Here is a 12855-nt window from a genome sequence, read left to right as displayed (position 1 = left end):
ACTTAAGCATCCATCTGTGTTTGTGTCTGAGACACAGCAAAGCTCTCCAGCTGCTCTCCTCGGGACAGTGAGGGGGCTGGAAGGTGCTTCAGCTGGCATGCAGCCCAACTGCAGGTCAATACTTCTACAGACTCTGCGACTGCAGTGCATGCACTCAAATATGTCTTCATTTCCCCTGCCACCCCTTACCCCAAAGCTGAAGACTCTGCACTGACTCTCCTTCTGTCGTGTATCACATAACCTACAATCCATCTGTAACCAACCACTTGGCAAACTTTTCACAAAGGAGCCTCTTTTTTTTCCTAGCCATACGTGACACCCGGATTGTTCCATTTCTTGTCTATTTCTGTGCACCTCTAATCACTGCTTCTCCTCAGTTTGTAACCATGTGGGTGGGAGACAAACTAGCCGGTAAATCCCCCAAACGCCCTGAATGATGTTAGCCAAGTCATGATGTGACATACTGTAAGTAACCTCAGCTTGAAGGTCTGCCCATTATCACCATAACACCAATCAGTGCCGTGTCTGAGTTATGTCTCCTGGAATAAGCTGAAAATCTTAACACAGTTAGCTTGTGTGTAACAGTCGCTCCGATGTAAAGAAGTTAACTGATGTTAACGGAGTTGAATTCAAATGGGGGGAGGAGAGTGAGTTTTAGCTAACGGTCAACTGACGCAGCAGCTACTTTCCCATCAGTGTTAACGTAAAGATAACTGTCCACAGGCAACAACTAGCCTGCTTAAGCTTAGCTTAAATGCAGCAGGACGAGCCCACCACAAAACAACAAAAACTAGCCAGCCGGTTTGGGTAGTGGACTGTGACCCTCTCCGAGCAATCCTACTGCAACAACTTCTTTCAATGGCCTCAAAAGTATTATGGGAGGGATGATACAGAAACCGTTAACTCACCGGTAAGTCCGTATACGGTGAGGAGGGATATTAAAAGTCGCAGTCCGTTAGATGGCAAAGTCCTCCTGAGCGGTAATCTTTTCTCCATGATTCCTGTGTGTCTGTGCGCCTCGGCACTCCCGGATCCGTTCTCCTCGCTCCTCGCTCGTCCCTGCTCTCTCTCTCACTCTCTCTCTCTCTCTCTCTGGCTCGTGCTCCTGGGGAGCCTCTCTCCATAGCTACAGAACCGCGTGGGCTGTACCATTCTGCAAGTCAACAAAAAAAACCCCAAAAAAACCCCCACACACATGAAACTTAAGAACGCACGCGCGCTGACCCACTCGTCTCCGTGTGTATACACTTTTAGCGCAGTTCTGAAATGCTTGTCATTGAGCCGTTTGTCTTTTTGTTTGTTGGTTTTCTTGTGGGATTTTTTTTTTTTTTTGGTACTTTATATACAGATTCGGGCAACATAAATATAGGTAGCAGGGCTATCACGATCAGCACTCTAAATTATGTTTAATTGTTATTTTATTACGTTTAATTTCAGTTAGTTTCTCGTGTGGAGCCAGTTGTCGATGTTTGATTGTTAAGAAAAATTTTTAAATTTATATATCAAATCCATTTAGTTATTTATTCTTATTTTCGCTCATTTCTTTGTCTTCTTCTTCTCATTGTTATTATTATTATTATTATTATTATTATTATTATTATTATTATTATTATTATTAGTAGTAGTAGTAGTTGTTGTTGTTCTAGTAGTAGATTTTCTCTCATTATAATTTCATTGGTATATGTCAGGGGGCTTCAAAGCCTAGAGCAGATACTACAATGTAAGCACTGACTCTTAGTAGACAACCCAGTCTTAAGAAAAAAAATCTATCGTGGCTTGCTTGTATTGATTGTGTTGGGAAAACTTGCCCCAAACTGACGTTTCAGATAGCTTTGAGCTTTTTTAGATGTCACAGTATAGTTCAAGTATGCAATAGGCTAACTGCCAAACTGAAGTGACTTTATCGAGTCATAAAATAGACGACTTAGTCTAGTTTTACAGCAAAGAAAGGATGCTTTCAGAAATAAGTGATTCTTGTTTTTAATTTAATTTAAAAAGCGGCTAAAAGTAGAACTTTTTGGTATAAGCACTCTTTATCTTTTAAACAGTGTCAGTTCTTCCTGTCAAAGAAAATGAGGTTGTCTAAACATCTTGGATAACTTGCCATAGTGCTTCAGTGGATTTAGGCTGTCTTGGTATCGTCTGCCTGTTCACGCAATCCCAGACTGACTGCATGATTTGAAATCGGGTCTCCGTGGGGCCATATAAACCATCTGTTGCTGTATGTTTGGGCTGTAAAATATGGGACCGATCAAAAACCTCCCGGGTGATGAAAAAAAAGTAGAAACATCTAAACTGCTTAATTATTTTCACATGAAATATTACAACCTTAGCAATAGCAGTCATTGTTGTTGTTATTGTAGGGACAGCAGGATTAGCAAGAGGGAGTCAAAACATTTTCATACGCAAGATTGATGAAATAGTACTACATTTATTAAGAGGCACAGTTTCATAAGACTATCTTGATACATCTGAAAGGACTTTTGCAGTTAGAAAGGATCAAATTTTGACTATGACTAGGCTCAAAAAAAGATATTGATTTCACCCCTAAGTTAATATAAACCTATCTGATAAGGATCATAAACAGTTTTATAAGAAAGAAGTACTAAAACCTCACATATAATGAAGTTTTGTTTGTTTATTTGTTTGTTTTTTTCTTCTTCTTTTTTGTGGAACGAGTGAGGAATTTCCTTGTTTTAAGGTCTCACTTGTGCAAACAGACATTAAATGTGAACAGAACTATTTATAGCACAAATAACCATTTGCTTTTTAATCATGATTATCGTCTTCAGTGCAGCAACTGAACAGGCAAAGGTTCATCAAGTTGCTTAAGAATATACTAAAGATGCTTTTAGTGGGTTCACGGGTTTTGTGGGGATTAAAAACAGCAACCTACTGGTTACCCTTCAGTCCCTCTAATGACCAAACCCAATCTATTTTACATCACATTTTCATAAGCAGGTGTTGAGGAGATTGTAAGATGATATAAGTGCTGCTTTCACTTTAGCAAGTCCAGTCAATCACTTTATGCCCCTTCTAACCTCCTTAATTACAGTAAAATACACAAAATACGCATCATGAGCCATTCTCCCTCAGTCCTTTAGCACGTAAAAAAGGAAACTGACAATAACCCCTACACACACCAGAAATGCTAACATTGCTGTACCATTAACCAAGCCTCAGTGCACACAGTGCACACAAAGGTTTTGGTTTTTTTTAAATCAGCTTATTAATGTTAACTCAGTCACAGATATGCTGAACTATCCTAAAACTGTAGTGGAAACAAGGAAGTGAATGTGAAAGTTAATATAAACCCCAGGAGATCAGTCACTGAAGGACAAAGCAATCACATGCAGGTACAGTGCTGGGGGGAAAAAAGTGTGCACTCATCAGCGTGAATGCAGACACACTTCGACTACTCTGTCCTAAAACAAAGTGGTAATGAAACACTCTTGCATTGTTCTTTTCTTTGAGATAATTACAGCTTTTACACATTCAGGAATCCGACGCTGTGTGCAGCACTGTGTTATTATCACGCACTGAAGCTTGAGCTGATAAACTTGCTCGCTCAGCAATTTTAGGCGAACATCATATTTATTCACTGAAGATAAGCAAAAATGCTTGTTTCGATGTGCCTCCCTCGCGTTGAGCCACCAGTTTCATTCTGCAGTGATGTCTTTATAGACTCTATTAGCTCCGAGTCCTCATCAGGGCAATGTGAACTCTGCAGGGAACCTCCATCTCCTGCAGAACTGAACTCACTCCCTCTCAGTGCTATAGCTCAGCTTTACAGTGATTAAAGCATGACCCGGGATGTGTCACCACACTGTACCCCCTACCTTCATACCCTCTGGTGGTTTATTTATATCCTCAAAGAGCTATAAATCCCCAGGTGAAAGTGATGGCCTTTTCACTAATCAATCTCCCCTCCTGGGGCACTTTGCATTGAAACGATAGAGTTAGTGCAGCAGGCAACCTCTTGTCTTTATGAGATGATAATTCACATCTTATTTTCGATTATCCAACTCTTAATGTGTTAATTATATCAACAATTTGGGCAAAAACTGCTTCAGCAAGGCTTATTCCACACCACTGGCATAAATGCATACTGCTGCATAAATACTTAAACCCCCCTCAGTAGCACTAAATAGTTTATGAGCATTTATGGCCCATGACCTTTGTAATTGTGGTTACCTCATTGAGGTTTTATGCAGCAAAAATACTTTTCACTAAGTGTTATTACATTTTCTTCCAGGCAAGCAATGCTGCACTGGCACCACCTCCCCTGTGACCAGTGGCTGCACATCCACACAGGCTGTCTGGGAAATTTGGTTTTACAGTCTGTGAAAACAGCCTTTGTTAAACACAACATTCCTTACTAGTCGCACTGGTCAGCTGGCCCTTGCACACCTCAAAACCTCCCACCCATTCCTCCCCCATTGTAGCCACACTTTCAGTCCAATCTCCTGCCAAGGTTTGACCATCTACAACGAGGAGAGGTCACCTCACTGCTGACGCTACACACTTGTGCTTGCACCTCCACACAGGTCTTTCCCATAATGAGCTCTGTATGAAATGGCCTCTGTAGTACACACCGACCTTAAGAAAGTACATGTGAAATTAAGATAGAGTACCTGTTACAGAGGACATACTATGGATAAGGCCGATAACTGTGCACATCTTATTTAAAATGTTATTTAAAATTACTCAGTATTCAATCAACTTTTAAGAGATGCATAAAAGTAACAACTGAAGAAATAAATTACAGTGTTCGGAATTCAAACGAATTAAAATTCATACAGAGTCTCACTGTACTTTATGTGCAGACACCAGTTCAGGGACAAAATGCCATATGTAAATGTAGGTATGCAGTACAATCTGGGGCTCCTGTTTAATCACAACTATTAATTCAAAACAAATCAATACCGGCTGCATGTGCTGGAGTAAAATATGAGTTGCATTTTGCATATATAAAATACATGTGGCATGATATGAAAATGTAAATGCAATGCATCCCACTGATGATGCCATAGCCCTGACACTACACACTGCCCTGTCACACCTGGAGAAGAGAGACACGTATGTGAGGATGCTGTTTGTAGATTACAGCTCAGCATTCAATACCATCGTTCCCTCGAAGCTGGACAGGAAACTGCAGGATCTAGGACTGAGCAGCTCCCTCTGCAGCTGGATCCTTAGCTTCCTGTCTGACAGACGCCAGGTGGTCAGACTGGGCAGCATCACCTCATCCCCCATCACACTGAACACTGGTGCTCCACAGGGGTGTGTACTGAGCCCTCTCCTGTACTCACTCTACACCTACGACTGCACAGCCACTAACAGCTCCAACATCATTGTGAAGTTTGCGGACGACACTACAGTGGTGGGTCTTATCACCAACGGTGATGAGACGGCTTACAGGGAGGAGGTCAGCGCCCTGACCCACTGGTGTCAAGACAACCATCTCACCCTCAACGTCGCAAAGACAAAGGAGTTGATAGTGGACTTCCGGAGGTGCAGAGAAGTACACACCCCCATCACCATCAACGGCGCTGCTGTGGAGAGAGTGAGCAGCTTCCGGTTCCTTGGCGTACACCTGGCTGAGGATCTTACGTGGTCAGTACACACAAACAAAACAGTGAAGAAGGCGCAGCAGCGCCTCTTCTTTCTCAGGAGACTGAAAAGATTCGGCATGAGCCCCCGCATCCTCAGGACCTTCTATCGCTGTGCCATTGAGAGCATCCTCACTGGATGCATCACCACCTGGTATGGCAACAGCACCGCCTACAACTGCAAAGCTCTCCAGCGAGTAGTGCGGTGCTCTGAACGGATAATTGGAGGTGAGCTTCCCTCCCTCCAAGACATCTACAGGAAGCGGTGCCTGAGGAAAGCGGGGAGGATCATCAAGGACTCCAGTCACCCCAGCCATAAACTGTTCAGACTGCTTCCATCAGGAAGGAGGTTCTGCAGCATCCGGTCCCGTACCAGCAGACTGAGAGACAGCTTCTTCCATCAGGCCATCAGACTGCTGAACACGTCATAGACACCTCAGCTTCACTACTGGAACTTCAACATTATGCACTCCACACTGTATATAAATGCCACTTGTTTTGCACATATTCAACTCTGTATATTTTATATATTTTATTATTATTATTATTTTATTTTTTTACTATTTAATTTGTAAAAATGTGTATACACACACACACACACACACACACGTAGGAAAATATTTAGTATACACATCCAGAAATGCATACACTATTATATATTGTACATATATTTATTAGTTTCAGGTTGGCCATTCTTGTATTTTGCTCGTTTGTGTTGTTGTGTTTGCACATCTCTGTTGCTTGTGGGGCTCGCACACAAGAATTTCACTCGCATGTGCTGTGCCAGTGTGCCTGCACATGTGATGTGACAATAAAAAGTGATTTGATTTGATTTGATTTGAAGCAGAGGGCAAAGATGTGTAGTGGAGTGGACTTAGATCGCCATCTGCTGGAATAAGCATAAATAAACTAAGACAAATTTCTCTGCTTCATCACATTTTTAACTTTCCTGGGAACAAAGACATTATATCCAATTATGAATAACTCTTGTTTTCCATGTTTTAAATTTTTCCTTAAAGCATCATAATTCATACATTTTTAATGTTTTTCCAGAGGTTGAGTCTTCACTTTTTTCCTGTTCAGTGGCGGTGTGGAAAGACTGCTGCTGTGGATGAAGTGACGACAGGAAAGCAAAGGAGGGGTTTTGAAACCTGCCTAAAAGCTCTATTGAACTCAATCAGGACATGGGTAATTAGCAGTGAAGGTAAAGCTGCTGAGTGAAAACAAGAGATACAAATAACAAGCAAGCTAACGCCGTTTTTAAAAGACTTCTTCAGAGGGACATACGGGTGGGAATCTGTAGACATTTCAACTGCAACAACAAAACAAAACATGCAAGAATTATTGTAATGCGCAAAGAAGGTGCTTGACAGTCAGTCATCTGGGCAAACTTACTGTGTTTACAAAGTGTCTTCTGGTCATTTTAGAAAACAGAACATTTTCACAATGACCACAGGGGATATTTTGTTCGCATAGTTGGCACTCGTGCATCTCATTTGAAACACTAACAATTGAGTTTGGCAACAATGTAAAGTGGACACACGGTCTCCTGTCCAATTTTAGCAGAAATTAAAAACGCATTTTCTGTGGATCAACACCATAACAACAACACGAAAAACAGTTTGCATTTTGTTTACACAGGATGTTTGTATTTATTGCAATAAATCTTGACATAATACAAATGATTTGTGTTCGTTCACTATTGGTAACCCAAAAAAAAAAACCCCATTAAAGAAACACTCTTCCAAGAAGCTCTGAATTATAGATACCCTTTTGTTGATGTTGTTGATGTAAGCACATCAGTTTGACCAAACCAAATATATTACACATCATAAAAGAAGACAGTGTTAGAATAATGAGAAGTTATTGTTTTCTGATACTCGTGGCTGTTTGTTTCAGTCCTCTCTTAGATAAGCCTCAGGCACCTCTTCCTCCTCATTATTCTCTAAGGAGGCGGCATACTGTGCCATCCTTTGAACCTCCATTACTTTAGTCTCGGCTAACTTCTTATCTGCATCTAGTGAGAGTTTTCGTGCCTCCTCCACTTGCGCCTGGGCCAACTGAATGTTCGTCCTTGCAGTTACAGACGCATGCTCAGCCCCTGAAAAAAAACAAATGCAAACAGTGTTCAAAGACTCACACAACAACCCTATCCAGTTCAGACATTAGCTAAAGTCATTAGGCAGCCTTCCTTGTCCATCATCTCCATTCTGTTTAAATGCAAAAACCTGTCCGTCTGCAGAGTGACAGCAAATGATCCATACACCGATCAAGGTGCAACACTGTCAGCACCTGAATAGAAACCACCACAAATGGCAATGTAGAAAGCTTAAAAAAGATGAACCCTAGGAGAACTTGCCTCAACACTACAACCTGACTGTTGTACCACACAGGCCAAATAGCTCATGTTTTTTTTTTTTTTTTTAAAACAACACACCTGATGTGTATGCGGCCTCAGCTGCTGCTTCACAGAGCTTCATTGCACTGAACCAGGTTGACTCGAAATGCTTGCAGTCTTCCTGTCTGTCATTAACCTGTCAGGACAAAATCAGAATAAGACCCAAACAGATCTACAGCAACCTGTTTGTAAATCTGTGGTCACATTTACAAAGAATGACGAAAAAAAACAAAACGAGATGTTTTTCTTTAAATACTTCTAACCGAAGAGAGCAATGAAGACTGACCTTTGCACGCTGGCCAATGATCACCTGCCAGACTGAATCCTCCTCTGCTGGGGTCAGTTTTCCCAGTGAATCCAGATATCGTTTTTGTAGGGCAATGAGTGTGTGCACAGCCTGGAATAAGGACAAGGAGCTTATTAAAGAACAACTTAGTAGTACTTTGGAAACAGTAGGAACACTTCAGGGGTCACCACAGCAGAACATCTATCCCCACTTCACCTTATCCTTTACATTATCTTAAGTCACACCAACAATTTCCCTGTCTTTTTCTTCACTTCATCCCTAAACAGCTCCATGGTCACCATTTACTGTTGTCCATTTCTCCACTGCACATGTTCAAACAAATTAAACTTTATTTTAATGGTTTTAACTGCAAGATTAAACAGTTGCTAGATTTATGATGCAATCTGAGAGCATGAAAGTGTTGGAACAAAGTGATATTTGGAGGCATTTTCACATGCAGTTTAATGTGTTGCACTGAGCAGGATAAGCACTGCAGTCTGCAAACTCGTGATTTTATAAACCTTTATTTATCAAGCTAATAAGCAGATTTTTGAACAGGCATGATGTGTACTCACTGGGAATGGGAAACTCGATACTGGCCTTACATGATATTCTGTACACTGGTCTGAAACATGGTTCAAAATAGCCACATCATATGACCACAGCTAACTGATGTTTTGGTTCGTTTCATGCCATTTTTGACAAAGTGGCTTTTCTGGTGCTTCTATGTTTGATCAGCAGACTGCTGAACAAACCTGATGACACTAAATACCCAAAAAACATATGTCATTATGATCATCATCAGTGTCAGCAGCAACCACAGCAAAAGAATCAGCAAATAGTTTGTGGGAACTCTTTGACAGTGAAACCCAGCTATACCCACCGTGCAAGCATTGATGCCACTGCAGAGGTCAAAAAAATACTTCACTGATGTATTTGTTCCAGACATGACACATGATCCACAGGTCGTTTACTGACATTTATTTACAGGGACACTGTGTTGTTTTTATAATAAATAAAAACAAGTGTGCTGTGTGAACAATTTTTTCATGGGGATGTGACAAAAAAGAAACTAACTCCCCCAAAATGCTGAAAAACTAATTTTTGAAAGAACATTTTTTTTGTTACACATGACAAATTTAGACATTGTTACTTGTTTTTCTCTCACTGAACTGTACTAAGCAACTGAAACAGCCTCGGTTATGTTAACGAAAATAGTATTTGCTGAAACACACAGTTCATAACAGTCACAGCATGCTGTTTTTATACCAGTTTTTCTTGATATGTTTTGAGGATTTCGTGAACACATGTATTGATCGTAGTTACTGATAGTCTACTAATTCTTATTTAGAACTGTGCAACGCTTGATGATAGGTATAGCTGCCAGTGGGTGTCATCAGCAGTAATAATCTTTACAAGATGTTAGACTGAGGAGTCTGTGGACCAGGTGTTTATATACTGAATTATGTGATTGTCTGCTTTGCTGATGACAGAGTGATGATGTTACTGCTTTGAGCAAGGCATGATCGGGCTACTGTTTCCCACAGACAGGAAAGGCATTCTGTCAGAAAAAGAACAAGCAGCTACTTTGGCTACTGCCTTTTCACAGAGGCTCATTACAGCAAGTAGGCAGGTAGTGATTTGGCTGAATTTTACGCCAGATGTCCCTCCTCTCACAACCCCAAAGGGGAATTCCTCAAATGGAATTGAACCAGCATCCTTTAATCTGCTAAATCAAATGTGTTATACTAAGTACTACATTATGGAGCCACAAACTGAATTATGTTTAATTAATGCAAAATCAAGGGGCACACACAAGAAACCAAATAAATAAACATTAGCAAAAACACAATATAATGCCTCCAAACCCCTACGATCACAGTATAATCTTTAGGTGATGGGCCAGAACGTTCTGATCTATGGAGCCCACACCACCCTGCAGAACACAGGATCCAAAGGATCTGCTGCCAAGATTTGAGCATGGGCACAGAACGACCATGTCATAACAGGTGAAAACTGTTTGGGCAGGTACTACTCAACTTTGTGGCTGATCAGTATATACTTTAGTAGAAAAATGTAGTACTAGTTTTCACATAACCTGTTCAATGTTCTCCCATCAGGCAAAAGATACAAGAGTAATAGTAGCAGAATATCAGACTTCAGGAGTACTACCTACCCCCAAGCTTAAATACGCACTGAACCTTTTATTAATTCAGTTTATTTACATCCAGCTGTGATGATATAATCTGAACGTATTATGCACTGAAATTTATACTATTATCTTTATTATAATAACACAAAAAATTATAATAATTAAAAGTTATATATTAAGCTGTATATTAAATGATCCTCTTGCACTGTGGACTGTTGTTCCACTAAAGCCATTTTAAAGAAAACTGATCCAGTGGAGTTTTTTATGGGGTGATCTATAGCATGAACTTGTATTTTTATACCATGTTGTGCAGAGTTGTGTGTTGTTGGATGTTTCTTGCAGTATATGTGAGCCCATCGAGATAAATTCCCATCAACTGTGATGGTAAAAATGCTACAATAAACATGAACTTGGACTAGATTTTACTAATTGGACAGAAAGTTTCCCATAAGAGCCAGACTTACTTTGGCGTACTCTGTGATGGCATCTATTAGTGCTAGACTGGTCTGAGAGAGAAAAGTGCTTGAGCTGTCGGTCGCCAGAGAGGCTGCTCTTTTGATTAGGGAGTCATGAGAAAGGGGTTCAACCTGCAGCAAAGACACAGAACATAAACATGTAAAGTAGGTCAGGTAGCGGATATATACTGCTGTGAAGTTTGTAACAACTGCTGGGGCAGGGAGGCCGACTCACCTGTTTGAAAGGTACAGCACACAGCCCACCGCCCACAGCTAACGACGCTACACCTGTGTATAGAATATTTCTCCATTTTCCCAGTTTACTAACTGCAGGCTTTCTGCTGCTCAACAGGACACTACCGGAACTCCTGATAAAACAAAAACAAAAAAATACTTTCAGTTTCAGGCTGCGAATTCCAGTGAAATCCATGACGTTTTTACCAGTCGATCAGGTACCAAAGCTCAAAAAGCCCAACGAGGGAAAAACAAACAAACAAAAACCAAATAAAACATTAAAACAAAAGTGAAGCTGGTTTACAAATGAATGTAATTTTGAACATTTTTATTGAGTCACAAAAACAACGCTCATTTAAGCGTAGCTGAGTTATGACTTTAAGACTCATAACTTCCCGTTGCCATTGTTAACCGCGATATCAAACAAAAAAATCATTTTCCTACACTAAAGGATTTTCTTTTCAAAAGTCAGTTCAGCCTAGGATAAATCGACCTGATGACAAAATCAGTACGTATGTTTATTCAACCTTAATGCCTTACCTGACGAAACGGAGATACACTGCTCCCTTCCTAAGCGCGGCCATATTGATCGGCCGCAATTACAACACATCGAGCAAAGGGCTCCAACGGAAGCCGAGGAGGGACATACAATACAGGGTGCATTTCTATATCCATTTAACCTTTTCTAACGCTGTTCTTTTTAAATGACATCTAATAAAACGGAAAACATTTTCTATCAGTATAATGACTAGACTACTTACTGCTGTGAGAATACAAATCATTTCTGTACTCACTCATGCGAAATATGCCAGCAGGATCCAAACTACAAGGGTGCAACAAAGCACTGGGTGCATATTTATGCATTTTTAAAATTTATATCTTCATTATCTTACACTTTGCGTAACATTAGGCTGTTATTGCATTGGGGTTGCCACAGTATAAAAACTAATAATAAAAATGAAGATATGATGATGAAGATATGATGTTAGGATGTATGACTGTTGGATATGGAAATTCTTCAGTAAAATCAAAAAATACAAAGAGACTTGTTCTTCTAGGAGTTTAATATATACAATACTCATGACGTTTACTCTTGATATTACTCTTGACTTCCTTAGACGCAGGTATTCATGGAAATATCACATTCCTATGTGTCAAGTGCTCCAAATATCCAGTTCTGTATGATCAGGTCTGCTTAAACCCTGTCCCTGCCCTTTTATAGATTTTGATTTAAAGAAGAAAAGAAAAGAAAATATCTTTGTTCTATTGAAAGGCCTTTCTATTGAAAGACTGATTCTTTACACCCCCCCCCCCATGTTTAAACCCTGAAATAGTGTATTACAGCTTTCTGATTTCTGACTACATGGTATTAATGGCTGCTGCTAATACTGAAATTGGAGTGTTCACCCATGGTATTTCTGTGTAACTGTCAAAGCTTTCATATTAATTTCTACAAGGGCTGAATGTGCCTTGTGTTGGACAATCTTGTAATCTTCATCTAACAATGAAGTGAAAGCTCTGCAAAATACACACAAGGTCGCCCCCCTGTGGTTAAAGAGCTACATGCACTGTCTATCTATCTATCTATCTATCTATCTATCTATCTATCTATCTATCGAAATCAAATAGACAGACAGGCAGACAAGTTGAAGGCCCTTAGAAAAAGACACCCAAACTAAAAGCAGAAAAAAACCCCAGAAGTGTTATGGTCTTTTTGG

The 12855-nt window shown here is 40.3% G+C and overlaps 2 protein-coding genes across 3 annotated transcripts in view; both read right to left on the bottom strand.

The window, feature by feature from the left end:
• The window catches only part of nectin3a (nectin cell adhesion molecule 3a), a 37598-nt gene extending 36496 nt beyond the window's left edge, over nucleotides 1-1102 (bottom strand). The window contains exon 1 of one of the 2 annotated variants that reach the window (XM_085379771.1): nucleotides 909-1102. In XM_085379771.1, the coding sequence (XP_085235897.1) occupies nucleotides 909-996 (88 nt within the window). In that variant the 5' untranslated portion in view covers nucleotides 997-1102. The remainder of the gene's footprint in view (nucleotides 1-908) is intronic. The other variant, XM_085379770.1, reaches the window with a different exon arrangement.
• A 6193-nt stretch (nucleotides 1103-7295) lies between these two features.
• On the bottom strand, nucleotides 7296-11762 carry LOC146654418 (diablo IAP-binding mitochondrial protein-like). Its single transcript, XM_085380678.1, has 6 exons — nucleotides 11678-11762; nucleotides 11139-11271; nucleotides 10913-11035; nucleotides 8297-8407; nucleotides 8050-8146; nucleotides 7296-7713 (listed from the first exon to the last, which is right to left on the bottom strand). The coding sequence occupies exons 1-6, from the start codon at nucleotides 11719-11721 to the stop codon at nucleotides 7508-7510; spliced, it is 714 nt and encodes a 237-aa protein (XP_085236804.1). The 5' UTR covers nucleotides 11722-11762; the 3' UTR covers nucleotides 7296-7507.
• Nucleotides 11763-12855: the final 1093 nt, after the last annotated feature.

This window comes from Rhamphochromis longiceps, linkage group LG14 (assembly GCF_057381845.1).
Source record: "Rhamphochromis longiceps isolate RC_006_pf linkage group LG14, R_longiceps_female_GT1.1, whole genome shotgun sequence".
In the NCBI taxonomy this organism is placed as follows: Eukaryota; Metazoa; Chordata; class Actinopteri; order Cichliformes; family Cichlidae; genus Rhamphochromis; species Rhamphochromis longiceps.
Note: the sequence above shows the minus strand (reverse complement) of the source record. Positions and strands in the feature narration are given on the sequence as shown.